The sequence below is a fragment of the Anticarsia gemmatalis genome, chromosome 7 (genome assembly GCF_050436995.1).
Source record: "Anticarsia gemmatalis isolate Benzon Research Colony breed Stoneville strain chromosome 7, ilAntGemm2 primary, whole genome shotgun sequence".
Classification (NCBI taxonomy): Eukaryota; Metazoa; Arthropoda; class Insecta; order Lepidoptera; family Erebidae; genus Anticarsia; species Anticarsia gemmatalis.
In genome coordinates, this window is record NC_134751.1 from 4,481,682 (window position 1) to 4,500,551 (window position 18,870).

Sequence of the window (18,870 nt, forward strand, 5' to 3'; positions counted from 1 at the left end):
ACATTAAAAATCACATAAGCTGAATACAGCTAATGACAATTGTATGTAAATAAAGAAACTAAGGCGTTGTTCTACGCGAGCGGCAGACGCGACACGACGCGACGCGAGACATTGCGACGCAACGCAGTAAGCGTCACAACGTCGACAAAGCGATTGAATCTGTATAGAATCTCAATTAATTTCCTTTCATTTTTGAGTTATTTTTAGGGTTCCATACCCATAGAATAAAACGGTAACCCTATTACTAAGACTTTGCTGTCTGTCTGTCTATCTGTTTGTCACCAGGCTGCATCTCATAAGCCGTCTTCGTGAGCAGTTGGCTGGTGTCAATAAAACTGATTCAGGTGGCCAATTATTGGCTAGGAGTAAATTTAATATTGTGAAGACGTACAAAAGTTGCGATATCATATTTATTACTCGTCATTATTGAAAATTATAATAAATAAATTTAACCCACTGGTGGGCAAGGGTCTCCTCCCGTAATGAGGGAGTTTAGGCCTTGAGTCCACCACGCTGGCCAAGTGCGGGTTGGGAAAACTGAAATTAATTAAGGAACTGTATTGAAAATTACATTATTAAAAAGACAGTTGGAAGACGATTTTTTCATCGCGTCGCGTTGCGTCGCTACTATACATCGCTCAGGTAGAACAACCAAGTAATTAGTCGAAGCACGAACGTTTTATTTAAACCGCGTAATATTAAAAGGTATTCGTATTTGCACGAGAGAGCAATTCCTTTATATGGGTCGCTATAAAAACTGGTCCGCCGCTATTGCAACAGAGCAGAATTACTTTTTGTGGTAATTTCTCTGACGGCTTTTTTAAAAATAACTGTTATTATTAGTAACGTTGACGTTTTAAATGTAGACGTTTATTTTTTACAACGTTAGTAACATAATTATTTTTACTATGTATTTATTTTGTGTCTTGAAGCGTAAATTTCTTAAGGACTCATTTAGTGGTTTCAAGTGTACATAACGAATTTACCTTAAAGCCTACCTTTCCTAATAATATTGTGAATGTGAGTGAAGTAACCCAGCAGTTTAACGTTAGTAATTATATTATTTAGTTAAGCGTTATATATCGACATGCGATTTTAATTGCTGGATAGGGATTCAACAATTAAAACAAATAATTTTATTTAATACGTTTTGAAACAAAACGTGTTATATAAATGATGCAAAATAAATGGCAAAGAAAAATGACGCAAAAGATATTGTTTTTGGTAAAGCGTATGTACTTTTTGACTCACACATAAAATTTGGAATATTATTATGTTTTACCCGTCTGTGTGACGAAAAGAAGGCAAACGAATGTCGTAGAAGCATTCATAATAATACATAGATATTAAAACAACATTGAACAAGAATGAAATCCTACAAAACACGTTCCAATGCTCATCATTATCGTTAATCTGTCGTGTGGGCGACATCCATTACGCGCTGACATGAGGCTAACGAGGACCGACTAGTACTGAACCAGCGATGGATGGCCAACATTAATCACGGATCGCACGATTAACAGATGCCAATTAGATGTGCGATTTGGAAATGGGATTTAGCTAGTATTTAAGCTTGCTTTATTTTCTACATATTCTGATTTTCATCCCCTAAAGTCACTAAAGGGTTGGAAAAAATATACCTTTATTAGAATCCGGATCTAAAAAATCACTATGCAACATTTTATGACAATCGGTTTCAACTTTTAGTCATGAAAGCGTTACAACCATACAAACTGACAGACATGCAGACAAACAGACGGATGGACAAACCTTTGTATTCAAATGTTATTATAGTATGGATACAAAAAATACAATACGAACAAAAAAAAAATACCGGATTTATCAGGATAATATTAGTAGAAACCACTCCTTTTACCGAAAATTCGAGTCATATATCGAAAAAAATACGTCAGACTAACCTTAAATCTACGACAGTCATATTAAATCTGTATCACGAAAAGCTAGACAATATTGCCAGAGATCTCAACAAACTAGGTCGGATCCGAACCAACAAATAATATCCAACATCAACCGAGTACAGTTACAAGCAAAAATATATACACTTTCACTCATTTTCAACCACATTTTTACCCCTTAAATTGTTTTTTTTTTGGCTTTTTTAGCAAACAATATTTAAATCATTATGCATTTGTTGCAAAATATAGAGTAATCGCTCACGTGCGCTATGCACATGAACGAGTTACTATATATTTAAGTTCATGTTAACTATTTCAAAACTTTAAGGGCAGAATTTAAAACTGAAAAGTAGCCAATATTTAATCAGGGATCTTCAAGTGTACTTTAGGCTAAATCCCATTTATAATCTATCTATCTATCTATTCAGTCCATTTCCAACCTCTCTCATTCGTCTCGTCATTAAATATCTTTGTAAATATGAGTGCTCGCATTATCTGCTCGTGACTATACTCAATCAATTTTCCCAATATCCCGTACAAATAAAACTTTTGATGTTCGTTGTGAATTTTTTCGATAATCGATGACCAAAGTTTGGTTAATAGGTACAACCGTAACGAACGAGTTGGAAAAACAAAATACAACTCCGACTCCTAAATTAAATTCATCAAACAAAACTGATGGATGGATTTCATTAAAAGTTTTATGGAAAATATGGCGATTTTTATTTTGCTTTTATGGCTGTTTTTTAAAAAGCCAGAGCGTTATTTTTAGGGTAATGAATGTGATTTTTTTTTCTTATGTTTATTAGGTTCAACGCGCAAGATAAAAGCTTTGTGTTAATTTGTCCGTACAGAATGAAAATAATAATAATCAAATAATTTTTAAATTCAAAAACAATTGAAAAAGATTTTCACAATTAAACAAGAAAGCTATAAAAAAATCTTCCAGTTACATTGTATCACAATCAGACCTTAAAATGGCAATCTTGATTTAGGCAAAGGCCAAGCAAAACAATGACCCAAAATCTTACTTCCAGTCCCTTAACTGTTAAATTGTGACAACACACGCCTTTAAAGCCGTTTTAATTACATAAGATTAAAATGAGGAGACAGTTTTTAACAACATTTGTTTTACACGAAAATTTCACTAGTCATTCTACGACCCCAATTACATGAGTTAGGTCTACAACGGGAAAAAAAGGAGCAAGGCAAAAAACTATGTAGAAAATGTTTTGTAAAGTGACAAGAAAAAGTTTAGGGTATGGTTTTTTCAATTAGGTAGGTTCAGAACATAATTTTAGTCAATATTTCAGTGGGGAGAATATTTTCACAAAGGACCGGACAAAATGGTCCTTGATACCAATAAAGACGTGACATATGTTATTAGAATCCCTGCCTATGTTCGTCGCTGACCACCGAGCGAGCGATATGTAAGCACTGTAAGCAGGGACCCAATATGTGAACGCTAGTGTGGCCTTGTGTGGCCCAGTGGGTACAAGAGCCATAACATGTTTAAAAGCGTTTTAGATAGCACTGCAACGTCAGTGAATGAAAAATAATGTACTTTAAAAGGATATATTATTTAAAACAATAACATCATCGTTACAGTAATCGATTACTTGAGAGTCTAACAACCAGTCTTACCGAAGGGTATGAATCGGGTTATAACAGAGGTAACTGGGTTGTGGAGGTCCGGTAGTTGCTCCATATAAAATACTGGTGTTCAGCTGCATCCGGTAAGACTGGAAGTCGACTCTAACATAGTTGGAAGAAAAGCTAGGCAAATTAATGATTAAAAATATAAAAAAGCACAATTTAATAAGAAATATATGGACTTGTTAAATCACAGTATTTCACAAGGATTTAAACCAGAAATATACAATTCTTACCCCCGGTTTCTGAGGTACATTTATCGGTAGTTTATCTATTTTTTATATGAGTTTAAACGCTATTGAATAGATAAACTACCGATCAATGTACCTCAGAAACCGGGGGGTAGTATTTTAACCGTATGCAGTGCAAAATAAATTAAAAAGGAGTCCAATAAAAAGTAATTTTCCAGTCTAAAACTATTGTATTCCGTTCCGTTATAAAACTGTTCGTGCGTAGTGTTAATCCAATAGGAAACATGTAATTGTACTGACACAAGGAGGCCACTGAACACAATTATATATATCGATTGTTCTGACCGACTCTTGTGATGTTTGCGCTCAGATTCCTATCAATAGTATTGCTTCAAATTATAGTATACTGTGAAAAGGTTATAAATATTTTTATTGAGTTTACCACGCCGGTACCACTGCATCGAGAGATCGTGGATTCGATTCCCACACGGAACAATTATTTATACGATCCACAAATAATTAATTGTTTCGGGTCTAGTTGTACTTTGTGTCCATTGTTTGTATGTTTGTAAAAGTGTTCGCGACAGAAGAGCAATTCTTAGTGCAGGAGTACCTTTGATTGTAAAATATTTTTTAGCATTTATTGTTAAAGCGGCAATGGGAATATATAATTTGTGAATATTTCGGCTTTCTCGCTATTACGGTTTATGAGATACAACCTGGTGACAGACAGACATATAGACAGACAGCGGAGGCTTAGTAATAGGGTTCCGGTTTTCCTTTTTGAGTACGAACACTAAAAAGCGAGATGCAACTCTAGGTTAAAGGCTCTGAAGAGGTCTTTCTTGATGCAATGTCTGAGCAATAACTAGCAAAAACAGTATACCGGTCGATGGAGTCGTAAAATTATATTTGTGAATTTTATTGCTTATAGAATTAATAGAGTATAAATTTTTATTTTTACCAATGACACATTAAATTACATATTACAACATGCTTAGTCATCTTATAATTTCTGTGTTTGTTTTAAATGGATCATCATAATGTAAGGTGATATTAGAAACCTTAACCATATAACTAGGATCTTCATAACTACTAAACTGTTTAGAAGCTATTACAGGACTTTGACGTAATGTTTCACGAAAATGTGCCCGTTTAGGTATATTTAGGCTTATTTAGACTCTAAAAAGAAACCTACAGCATAAAAGTTATTATTATAGTTCGTAACTTAACCAATTTTCTTACAGACTTCTACCAAAATATCATGTAATAAATCTTAGCAAAAGTTGCAAAAACCTTTATATCCCACACAGTTGATTACGCAAGTCATATATAAAATATACGTACATATACATAGTTACTTGATATCACGCTTGTATTCCCGTAGGTGTTGGCAAAGGTATATAAAATACACCCACGTTTCGTCATTAACAATGTTAGCCTCATGTAAAGCCTATTTCCATAAATCGGGCGCTTTAAAAAAAATGCTGATGTTTTTAAAAATAAAATCTAATTTGTTTTTGAAAAACATCAGCATTGGTCAAATATAGACGCTTAAATTGTCAAAAATACTAGATTTACCGTCAGTTTTGAAGATATACATGATATGTTTGTACTTTAGTATAAAAACAGGGGCTGAAATAATATTCAATGTCTATAAATAAACTACGATGTTTGGCCCCAAGCCTCAGTAAAGCAACAGGCTTATTATGACCGCTCCCACGTACCAAATGGAATTTCTACTAAGGACGTAAGGACTATACAATGTACGTATAATAGATACGATTTTTTTGTTGGTTGGTGTAAAAGGTTGTGTGTTTTCAGTCTTATTGTATTGGAATATGGATTGCGATCAGGAATTTAGTTTTTTAAGTAGTGTATTTGAGATAAAACGTATAAAGTTGGAGTGTTTGGTATTGAAATTGTGTCTGATTTCACTTTTTTGTCTGTTGTTAAACTATATGATTGTAAACAAAAACGTCCCCCTCATTTTTTTATACCAAAGTTGTTTTTTTTTAGATATCAATATCAAGATCATATAGCTACAATTAAAAATTATTTAAAACGTTATGAGCCTTAGAATTGAGATTCTGTATGGATTTGGTGTTTACAAAATATTCGTTACATCAAAGAAGAAAGTATTTTGCGATACCTATGTACTATTACGTAAGACAAAAAAGTAGCTACATCAAACGTCATAATTTTTTATTTCAAAGCCCATACGATAGTGAAAACGTAAGCTAATTTTCATTACAAATTAAAACATAGAAATTGTTGCGCAAAAGAAAACTCGTTTGGAACGATTTGCTATTGTTTAGTATGTAATTACTTCAGTGGGGCAAGGTTAAGGTGGGTTGCATGCCGCGCCGGGCTATTTTTAGACAGAACGATGTTTTTTTCTTCCACTGCAGGCAAACGTTTTATAAGTCAACTGCTGAAACATTGTATAACTTTTGCTGTTTTATACGGAGCTAAATTTAATGGTGTTCTTTAAAATGGATGAGAGTTGCGAAAGTTAAATACGAATTCCAAATGATGTAATATCAATAAGGCATATCTAATAATCGTTTCAATAAAAATAATTGTCGTACTTTCAATATTATTAATATTTCTTGTATTGTATATGTTTATTGCAAAATTTATAATTCAAGCTTCTTTAACGGTCGATTACTCTATTATTATCAGAAAGTGTTTGGAGCTCGCACGAGCTTTAAAACCGTAGTATAAAATATTGAAAGATATTTTATTATAAAAGAAGGCACAAATTCAGTTGCAAACCTCTAATCTGACTAACATCTGTGCATGATTTTTAGCAAAGAAATAGAATAAAGAAAAATAATAGTTTTGCGTGTTCTTCACATAATTGCTTCGAATTAAATTATCAGTATAAAAGTCTTTGTCTAAGAAAACTTAGGTTAACAGTAATCAAATAATTTCGCTCACGAGAACACGTAATTCATAAATCATATAATTTAATATGTTGTATCTTCTTAATTATCTCTAATATTTTCCACCTGCTGCGTCTCGTACTAATTAACAAAATAAATTCTCACGTTCTCGCCGCCTCACTGATTAATACAAGCCTTTATTAGCACCACTAACTCTTAGATACATACATAGCAAGTTTCTAAAGTTATTCTGAGGGTTAAACCGCTGGATATTTTTGTTAAAATGTTTGGAAATGTAAAACCTAATTGATGATATTTTTTTTCGAAATTAGATCTTGATTTTTTGTCTAACTAATCTAGTTTTGAGCATAAACTATGTCTAAGACTATTAGCGCAATTCTCTACTACAATATCGACAACTGGCTATCTACTATCGTGAAAAAATATATGAAAATCTGAATAGCGCCTTTGATATGTCTCATTCTTGATACTAGATAAAGCATATATGAAACAGGTGCTAAACGATAAAAATATGTGAATTCAAAAGCAGTAGATCAAAACTGATTAATTTATACCATAAAAATATACAAGTAAAAGTATTTAGTTTTTATACTTGTTGTACTACAAAATACAGGGTAACCGACTGTTTAAGCAACTGGTTAAAATTGTTACTAGAGTACCTACCATTTAAGAAGGAAAAATATAGGTAAGAGAATACTCATTTTTCACAAATAAAGTAGCAAATGCCGAAATTTATCAAGAAGGTATAAAAACACAATCAAAAATTGTTTAGCACTCAGTTAGGAGAATTTACTTGATCTCAAATTTATATCTTATTCAATCCTGAAAGTGTGATTATCAGAAATGTTGAGTCACTTCTGAAAAAGATGTGTTGATAAAATATTTCATAGCTTTTGTCGAGATCGTTTCAGAGGTGTTTCTTGGTATTAAGGCTCGGCATAGATTTATTATCAATTCTTAAATGTTTTTGTTGACGCCTACGAAGATCTTCAGATTTTCAGGAAGAACGACTAAGAGATTGTTGTCAATATATAAAATAAAAATTTAGTCTTTTAGGGAGTGGACACTAATTCTTCGAAATGAGATATCGTATCTGTGTAATGTTTTATGTTTAACCGTACACGTGTATGACCGTATTTTTGAACTGTACTACTGTTCTCTAACACTATCGACTACCGACAACCGGCTAGCTATCGAATTTTGACATTTAGAATGTACTGCCAAAATGTTTCCTACAACACCCGTCAGAGACGCTGATTAGATTTTCATACAAAATTTCTCGATGACTGGTCGGTTGTCGGTAGTCAATAGCAGTAGAGAATCGTGGCACTGTATTGGGCAAGCGCATCGTTTATTCGGTTAAACCAAGATTTTATAACAAACGAAGCATTAAGTTAAGTACGAAGCATAAGGAAATATTTGCTTTCTTTTGAATAAGCGTAGATTCCATTTAATTTTTCACCATATTCCTGAGGACGTAAGTAATTTTATACGTCAAAACACGTCTCTGTGCAAAACAGTCGTAAGTGACACTACGTCATCTGTATTAGCTCTTAAACAAAGATATTTAGGGTTCAACTTACCAGTGTATAGAGGGCACTTGCGTAAGCAGCGTGTTTGACGTGCAGCGTCCGACAGCATGACAGTGTTGTGTCCTGCTCGTGAGCGCTCCACGCTTTCATCTGATGACAAACAAACATTTCAAAGGTTAACAGGTGAATATAAATATTCTCATAACAATTTTCTCCTAGTAGATAATTTATCACGGTGGTTAGTTTTAAATGAAACTAGTAGCAGGAGGGGCATTGTCGTGTTTGCGTATCGGTTTCATATAAATCAAATTATTTTTGTACAATACATTTTTTTTGTATTTTGTCGAGGTACACTGAAAAAAGGTCTAGCAAAAATTGATATTCCATTCGTCAGTGACCTTACTACCATTTGACATAATAATGTCAATCAGATCGACACTCTAGTATAACAAATGAGGAGCGCTAGAACTTCGTTATTTTTTGGAGAGCTTATATTTTGGTACCCTACCTTTTTTATTGAGAAAATGCAAAGCAAAGAAAAATGGTTTGTTGTCAACGACCCATATAAAAAAGTGGGTATAGTAATTGTAGACTAAAATAATATATGTCAATAATATAAAAAAGCTCCTTTATTTTCGTCTCGAATACAAACCCATTTTTTGACAAAAAGTTATATAATACCATTGACCAAATTCCGAAAAATTCCGCGATATCTGCAGTAAACACCAAAATACCTCCACGACCTTATTCATCAAACGTCACAATTATGACATTGACAGTAAATCCAAGATGGCGTCACAATCAATGCTTCCCTCTATGACAGTTATTTTCATCTGTCAAATAGTTCCGGGGCCGGGAGCCGCGGTATTTTTTAATCATCCACGTCTTGGCATCTCTGAAAGTATTGCTCTATACATTTTGTTTGAAGACGTGTGATGTTTACGCTATTTTGGACCTTATATGCTTTAGGTTAGTTTTACTGATGTAGTTTAGTGCTTTTAAAAAGTTATTTTTGATGCGTTATGCGAAGTTATTAGTATGGTCTTTAAATGAGTAAAAGTGGTTAATTTTTCTATGTACTTTCGTTGATAAAACTCACATTCAACTCCACAAAATCTCCTACCGTTGTAGTTCAAAAAGTGATTGAAAAGTATTTACATGCTATAAAACAATTTATGCCGTAAGTTTTTACTGGTTATATAACCAGTAAAAAACTAGCCAAACGTTTTCCAAAAACTCTTGAGTGATTTCTTTTGAACCAGTTCCTTTCTTCACAAGACAAAGCCTGTTTACACTCTTGAATCAAATTGAAAGACAAAAACCGTGAAAGTTTTCCTACGCTAAGTGTTTACGCACGGTCTCTACCTGAGGTCCAAAACTTTTATTTGGTTAACTAAAGCGTTAACACACTGGGCGCGGAAGCGTGACGTTGTTATCGCGTGATTTGCACGATTCATTACTTTTATAACACAGGCGCAAATCGCTGTATACTAACTACCTGGAACCGTTTGGTTATGCAGCAGTCTGTCTACTCGTGGAGGAAATCACGTTACTGAGGTAACGTAATTTCCTTTTCGCGGTACTATCGGGTAGCGGGCGTTTGACATTTAAAAAAGTGCCCTTTGGGGAACACGCCAGGGGCGTTGATTAGTTTTACATACAAAATTTGTCGATAGCTACTCCGGTGGTCTACCGTTCGATAGTAGTAGGAAATCGCTCCTTTTTGTTCGTTTTACGTGTGTACTCGTCCAAACAACTACTTAGTATTACGGTCTTCATAATCCTGCTTCGATCCGCGCTCGCCCCGCAACCGCGCTGTGTGTGATGCGCCTTAATCCGCTTTGTATGTATGTATGTTTGTATTGGTCACGTTTTATCCCTTACTGGGTGAACTGGAATTTAAGTGGGATATTCGTTAAATAAAGATATAAATAGTACTTGGCGGTTGTGGACTGTGGCCTTCATCCTTTAATTAGAGTCTAGTTTAATAAGTAGCTTGTGAAATACTGTATAAAAAACGTACTAGTTGTTTTTTGCGGAAAGTGTTGTAATTGACTTCAATTCTAATTCAAGCTTTTCTAAACAAAAAAGAAGAGAAGGTTTTCAATTCGTCTATATTTTTTATTGATATATTTCAATATTATTCAATAGCGAAAGTTCTTGATTTGAAAATTATTCTACGCTATAACTTTCCAAAAAAACCCTAATCGAGGGACCAAAACTAGAACTTTATTATAATCCCACTCATAGCTACAAGAACATCTATTTCACAAAAACTTTGATTAATTTGAACAACTACATAGCAGTATATTTTTTACGTAACAAATGTTTCTCAAGTAGATGTTCTCATTTTGTTGAAAGGTCTCGACTATCACTGAACAAGATTCCGCTGCACTTTGCTGCCTCGGAGAGAAATAGTTTTAATAAAACTTGCACCTACTTCTGAAAGAGACCTACAAAACATTTTTCAATGATATTACTCCTTAAAGTAATTGTTGCGCTGTTTTAAAGTTCTAGTATTAAGTAATATTTGTTACATGAAATATGGCCGTGAATTATTTGATAAATTGTAAACCTCCAAAACTTAATTACCACAAAAGAAGTTAAAACAAAATCGTTTACATAATAACATAATACAAAAGCTTTATTTTTGTAACTAACTAAAAAGATGTTGTAGGTGAAAAAAAATTAGAATTTCGAACATCAATGATCCACCATAAATGATAGATAAATCTTCTGTATGAAAAAATAATATATTTCATTATTCATAGTCTAGCCTCTATACATAATAGCTAATAATAAGGAGACCTAACTATATGAGTACGACAGTACGTGAAGACGACTGCAGAGCCGAGCAATCGATCGACTACAAAAAACTATAACGTTAGCAGTGTCTCTACGAAAAGCATTCTAGAAAAAAAAAAAAAAAATCTGTAAAAATGCAGGATTATTTTTAAGACTAAACGCGTTATTCATCATCTCTAAAAACAATCTATTCTGCATTTGACACTTTCTCAAACTACATTTCACGCGAGGAGACTTTTGACATCATTCATCTAGTTTAATCTTCACTCAGTAAAATTAAGTTGAAAAGTTGAATATAAATTGCTATCTCCTTTCATCTACAGCCGTTTAGTTTAATGCTAATATTATAAATGCAAAAGTCTGTCTATTACGCTGTCACGACTAAAACGCTGCACCGATTTTAATATTTTGTATAGAGCTTGTTGAAGAACGAGGTGAAGCATAATAATTTTTTGGAAAATCTCTCATCAAGATGAAAATTTACGCTAGAGAAATCTGTGTCAACTAGTATAGACATTAATATGATCGAAAATAAACAACATGATTGTGCTGGGGTTTAATTTCCTACCCCTATCGACTATCAACAACTGACGATCAATAATAAATTTTGTATAAAAAACTGAACAGCATTTTTTTTCAAGTAGGTAATTTTAAATGTCAAACGCTCGCTACTCGATTGTACAGAGTGAATATAACTTTTTTTTTTTCAAGTAATTTTAAATGTCAATCGTTCGCTACTCGGTATAGTCCTACAACGCTGAAAAGAGCCTTGTTTTCAAGGCTATCGTTTGGCTGAGGCACATAAAAGAATTGTACTTTTGTGAACGTAGTCGTAGTCTTACGCAGCTTGTACCGACCTACTTGTACATATATTATTTGTACATGAACAGCGTTATTATGTATAGACAAGCTATTTTTTTTATAGTCTAAAACGCGAAAGATAAGGCTTCCCTACAGTATCTACTTAGTTGTCGGAATATAGTACCGTGTTGGAAATCGCGCTGCTGGTCCCAAAGGACCAGTATACCTTGATAGCTTTGTTAAAAAAAATGTCAACACAGACCTATAGAGGTAGAATAAAATGGGAAATATATTAAGCTTTGTAATCGCCATTGCGTTCCCTGAAGAGGCACTTTTAATCTAACGGTCCATCAATATGCATAGCTTTATTTTGAAACTAGCTGCCTGAGGATTAAATTATTCTATGTCGATCAAGGTAGACGCTGCCTAGGGGAAAATTTTGTTTTATGACTTAGCATATGACTGGCTACTTTTGATTAAAACGCATAGCCACAGGCGCCCATAGCCAGTTGCGCTCACCGGTCGGTAAACGATCTGTGGGTTAAGCAAACCTTGGCACGATCATTCCATAGATGGGTGACCGTAAAGTGGTATTTGAGCTGGGCGTCTCCGTGCTTCGGAGGGCACGTAAAAAGTCGGTCCCGGTTGTTGTCAATTAAGATAACAGTCGTTAAGCCACGTCAAAGGCCTTCGGGCGGCTTGAACAACTTTGACACTAGGTTGAGCACTAACCATACGATAAATAATAATAATAATTAAAACGCAATTTATTCTAAACGGTTTTTATAAAAGTATGCATAACATCACGTCTATTATGCCCGAAAGTGTCGGGAAAAGCGTATTTAATACACCCGCGTTTCATAGTTAATAATGTAAGTCATTTTATTATTAAGGTATGTTTATGAAACCTAATGATTAAATTTATTTAAATTATATTCCACAAATTTGTCCTGTCCTGTAATATCGCTGGTATTTGCATGAACATAATGTACGATTATTTAGTACCTACTTATTTCTAGAGTGGAGATAAAATTATTTATTTGTTTTCAAATGAACCTGCTTTTAAAATAGCGATAAATTTCACGTTTAGTCTGTTATAAAAATTCTCATGGTCTAGTCTAGTCTGTCATTTTCTATGTACTTATTAAATAATGCCTCTTTGCGATTGGGGTTGACAGGCAAAAATAAAACAATGCAACTTATTTCTATTCTTACAAACTATAAAACTAACTATAATAAAAGTGCGATACGACGTAAAACAAAAACTCTATCATCAGCAATAAAAAAATCACCGAAGTTATGCAATATTAAGCGGCAGCTTTGTGCAAGAACAAATATTCAATGTAAACAACGATACCAAACATTTTTGGCTTCTAAAATTCAATAAAGCCGACAAGCCGATAGTCTTTTTTTTGGTATCAAATTGCGTGGCGTACAAAATAACAAGAGAGGATCGAAACTGAAGCTGAAGGTCAGAATTGAGGTGCATGTATTGTAACTAAATCGAATTTTCTAGCCTGAACCGAAAAACATAGATCTGAGAAAATATTTCTACTTTCTACTACCATAAACTATCTAACAAAACTTCTGTACTTATTTGTAATTTTTGACATAGCATGAATCATCAGTTAGACCAGTTCAAATTATTTTAATTAGTCTCATTTCGTATGTTTGTAAAGTTCTTTGCAACATGTGAATGAAGGATGATGATTACATCATAATAATATTACTTGTATTACGTTGTCAACTAACAATATTTGACGTTCTATATCATTTATAAAATCACTGATTTTAGTTTCGAAAATTCTTAGCGATTCGGATATAATTATACAAATAGAGTAGTTGTTTGTCTATTTTCAAAAAATCAATATTCCTAGTACGAAAGTCTGTTGTCTTTTAATTATTTTTTCATTTATTAATTACTTGCGGAGGGAAGCCGCGGCGTCGACCGCGGCGTAGTGTCAATGTTTGTGTTTGCAGTTCTGCCGAGCCGATTTTAATCATACTAGTGGACTCAAACTTTATTTTATTATTTTAAATTCAAATTGGTTTTCTGGCTTTTTTTCATGTAACAAAATGGTTGCGTAATTATATTGGTATTGGCGTTTCACACTGCCAACTATAAAAAATGATTTTCGAAATGATTTTTTGGTATTTAACCTTTTGAGATTTTATTATCTAAGCTGACATCTTGAGACTACAGCCAAAAACGTGTGCTAAAATGTCAAGAGAATCCATCAAAAATACATATTTTCTTAAATTTCTTTCTGTTGAATACAAGTATTATCTATCAAATAAGCTAAGTTATTTCCAATAAAATCTTTCATAAACTAAAATTAACTAAGCCACTACGGAATTTTCATCTCATTAGTAACATAACCTAAAAATCAAACCTTCCAGTTTTAAATGGTTTAACGTTCCAACTTTTTGCTAGGCGACATTTTTCAGTTTTCAGTAGAAATAAAAAGCTACGGTTCAGTTTTTGCTCGGTGTTTGATAACAATGACACTTTTAGTATTTTTACAGTCGCCAGTCGAGGCTTTGATGCCTTTTTCAGCTTATACGCTCTTTTTCATATGACTAACTACTCTTTTATTGAATTTTAGAAAGACTGAAGTTGAAAAAGTTCGTTACCATTATGCTACTGAATATTTTTGACTTAACTTTCATTAGAGTGTATTTTTTTTTGAAAAACTTATCTCAAAATGTTGTACCACTTAGCAGGCATTGAGCTGTTTAGTGCAAAATAATGCATTATTACTGACATGCGGAATACAAGTAGTGTTTAACAATGAAAAAAACAATATAGGTATTAAAAACTAATTTGTTCGGAAGTGTCCTACTGTGAAACGAATTTCATCAAAATTCGTTGAGTACTTTTTACATAATGTATAAAAAACGTACTTTCTTACACACATTCATCATTACATAAATTCATATTTATATTATAACTAACTGACCCGCGCAACTTCGCTTGCGTCACATAAGAGAGAATGGGTCAATATATTCTCCGTTTTTGTAACATTTTTCACTGGTACTCTGCTCCTATTGGTCGTAGCGTGATGTATAGCTTATAGCCTTTCTCGATAAATGGACTATCTAACACTGAAAGAATTTTTCAAATCGGACCAGGAGTTCCTGAGATTGGCGCGTTCAAACAAACAAACTCTTCAGCTTTATAATATTAATATAGATAAGTAAATAAGTAATTAGTATATAAGTATAGATGAGTAATAAGTAACATAATATTAGTTGGTGTACCAAACTTTGTCAGTTGTATAGATCAATAGATGTAGTTATATTGTACACGTTAGCGTCTCGAGATATTCTCGGAAGCAGTAATTGTCTGTGAAACCACAAAGCGCTTAATCACCAACTAAACAGAACTGAAGGAAATAATTCAAAATATCACGTAACAATTTATTATTAAGAAAATATTGAAAATATATAAAATTATATATAGTATAATAAAAAAAATATTGTAGCCAATTTTAACTAATCTTAATAAAAAAAATATTGAATATTATTATCCTGAATCCTGAATAATTTTTAATTAGGTTTAAGCCAAACCTTTAATGAATTTTCAATTATTAAGAAAATCTAATAGTACAGTAACAATAAATTGTAACATAATATGATTATCACAAAAATATGTATTGCACAAACTTGCAAAACTTAATTTAAAATTCATTAATAAAACGGTGTTTTGCAAATGTTTTAAAACCATTTATCCAAGTTTTGACCCTTCCTATTCTTAGACTAAATGTTTAACAATCGAATATTAATAACTCTATAATTAGATTACGTAACTGTCTCGGTAACTAAACTTTATTTAACTTCAGTCATTCAAATTCGTACTTCAATTTCTAAAACGGGAGTCGCGTAAAGTTTATTAGTAAAATTTTCGACTCCTTTCCTATAATTTATATTATTCTTACTAATATTATAAATTCATCACTTTGAATGGTTGGATGTTTGTAAGTAAATAATATCAAAACTACTAGACCAATTTTTATTAAACCAATTACCAATTTATTTTAATAGTGGATTAAGAAAAAGGATAATAAAATAAGCTGTGTTCTTTTATATAGATGTTTGTTACTCAATCACGCCAAAACTGCCAAACAATTTTTTATTAAATTATAAATATTATATTATAAATTGTAGATATTACAGCTGGATTTTACAGGGACGAAGTCGTGGGTCCTAGCTAGTGTGGAATAATTTCAAATTGAGCTAACGTATTTGCAATTTAACAACCTACTTCAACTGTTTACGTATTTGTAAGCAATTAATGTTCTGTATCAAATTGAATGGACTGCTATTTAACTGGGTAAATATTTTAACCTATTTTTGTTGCTTACTTTAAAAACAATACAAGATTAAACTTGCGTAACTAGTGATATATGATTGATATTTTATTTTGCATTTATGTGTAATTCAAAGGACCTTAGGAAAACCGGATATCTTTTTTTCTATTTGCTTGAAATTAATAAATGGTTAAGAAATAAAAAAACCTTTCAAATACATTTACGGTTCTAAATACTAGAATAATATTGACGAATACATCGTACCTAAAACAACGTACATAAACATTATATTGCGGAATCAACACAGTGTAATGTATAAGCAAAACTGGCCAATCAATATGTTCTCATACTTTTAGACTAAATATTTTCCTTTGTTCTTGGTTACAAAATAACATTGAAAACAACTTTGAAGACCAACTAAATTAGTAAATAATAATTAATAAACACTCGAAACGTTTCTTCTAGGCTTTCAGACACATTAAAATTTCCTTCAAAGGCGCTTTTTTAAGAAATTCATTTGGAATTCAGATGACACTTCGGACGATACAAAAAGCAAGACTAAATTAATGAGATATACGAAATGTTTTAGCTGACCTTTATCAGAACTGTTTTTATTTAAGTACGAATCCGTGTAATTCTATCTCAAATGGCACGAATAATTCGAAATCATTTAGCCGTGGTAATGTCACTGGTAGTCATTAATTTGCCGTGAAAAGTACTACCGGGTTTTGTATATCGCTTTTTTCTTTATAGATTTTACGTGTTTGGATATTGATAGGCAGACAAACAACTGTCGGCTCAAATTCTGCATCTTTCAAGATGAATTGTCCATTTGATATTATAACATATTAAAACTAACATTGTACTTTATTATTTAAAAACAGTTTTTGGAGTAATGGATGATACAATTTTAATGTCCATTAAAATTGTCAAAGGAGACTGTAATAACTGTATTACAGTCTTTTTGCAGCAGTCTGTTTAAATCTAACAACGGAAAGTTAATAATAATCAACGAAAAACTTTTTCCTTAATTTTTAAAAAATATTATAAAATGTTTTCAACACAAGCCTTTTAAGTAAGAACTTTTCAACTAAAACTAAATTTAATTAGTTTTTATGAAATGTTTCAAAAACTTCTCAAAGGGTCGATTTTAATTTAAAATCGTTACAATTCTCGAAAAATATTTTACTAAAAATTAATTTAGGAGTTTTAAGTTTATTAGTTCTTAGAAGGTATTATAATTATCATATTATGTACATAAAATAATCTCCTTTTTTGAATTCACTATTAAGAATATTTAAATCAAATATTAATTTTGATATTGTGAATTGTGCTACAAATTATAATTCTAGATTTAACTACTTTTTCACTCGAGTTTTAACTGTAAGTGATTCCAAAAAATTGGTAAAATAATAAAAAAAACTATTGATACGTTGTATTTATTTTATATATTATTATGTTTATCAATTGTCTGGTTACCATAGAACAAGCTCTGTTTAGTTTGGCATCAGATGACTGTGTGTGAGTTGTCTAAATATTTTTGTTCTTTTACTACTAAAATAATTATTACTTTTTCTTTATAAGAATATATTAAGCTATTATTGTAGACGTTTATATTTTCCCTCGAATATTCTGAAGCCTCGATTTACTAATTCAAGGTAAATTTTAACAAGCAATATCTACCTGAAACTGAATAAATATAATAACGCATTTGTTTTTGAAATTAAAGAATTGTATTTACTAGTATACATTTAGGTTCATATATAATAAGTGTTATTTATACTCGTCAAATAAGAGGTCTTAGAAAGTTACTACTTTCATTATAATATGGGGTTTTGATAAGCTTTATGTTGAAATATAAAGCTTAGTTATTTTGTACGATTTATGGGCCAAATACGGAGACATATTTGAGTTTGTATTTGGATATTATTAATTATTGTGATCGTTATTTTAGGGTAGGCCTGTTAGACAATTAATCATTTTTCAATGTTTGTTATGTTTAGTAATTTTTTTACGATATAATTTTTATTAATGGTACTCGTATGTATAGTAATAAGTATTAAATCTATGATTTATTTATAGATTTAAATCTAATTATTTAGATTTGCTCATTTGATTTGAACTGTTTGCATAATGGGCACATTTTGCATATTTGATAATCTGATTAGAAAATAAGTCACCTATCTAAGACACTTTCGCAATTTTCAAAGAATATTTTAATTTATTTTTAAATATGATCACGAGGTGTTCAATTCATACATTTTCTCACACGCGCTTATTCGGTCACCTTACAATTATTAGTATGAATAAAAAAAAATCGTAGGCAATTTAGATATAAAAGCTACGTTTAAAAAACAAAAATAATTTACCTTCGATTATGGGAATTATCTTCAGAAGTACTCGAACCACTTAATGTCATGTTATAACAAAGTTTACTATATCACATATTATTTGTTTACTTTCGTATTAAATGTTCGGGAGCCGTCCGCGAAGCGACGTGCGCTCTCCTTCGAAGCCGCGCGGTGACTGAGCCTCTCGGCTCTCTACTGAAAGCTGTAGCCGTAGACATAGCTACGAACGCTACGGTGCTACGTCGTAGAACATAAACTTTTCTTTTTTACTTCACGACATTTTTGTCTTGCGTGTCACATTACTTTGCAGTTTTTCTATAAGTTTGGAACGTTTTTGGTCGTTTTGAAACTATTTCTTCTAGTATCTGTTAGTAATTTAGTAGTTATAGTCACTAAATATAA

The 18,870-nt window shown here is 32.0% G+C and overlaps 1 protein-coding gene across 1 annotated transcript in view; it reads right to left on the reverse strand.

The window, feature by feature from the left end:
• Positions 1-18,640, reverse strand: part of LOC142974320 (uncharacterized) — an 82,550-nt gene extending 63,910 nt beyond the window's left edge. The window contains exons 1-2 of the mRNA XM_076116570.1: positions 18,487-18,640; positions 8,253-8,351 (exon numbers count right to left, since the gene is read on the reverse strand). Of these exons, the coding sequence (XP_075972685.1) occupies positions 8,253-8,351 (99 nt within the window). The 5' untranslated portion in view covers positions 18,487-18,640. The remainder of the gene's footprint in view (positions 1-8,252; positions 8,352-18,486) is intronic.
• Between the last annotated feature and the right edge of the window lie 230 nt (positions 18,641-18,870).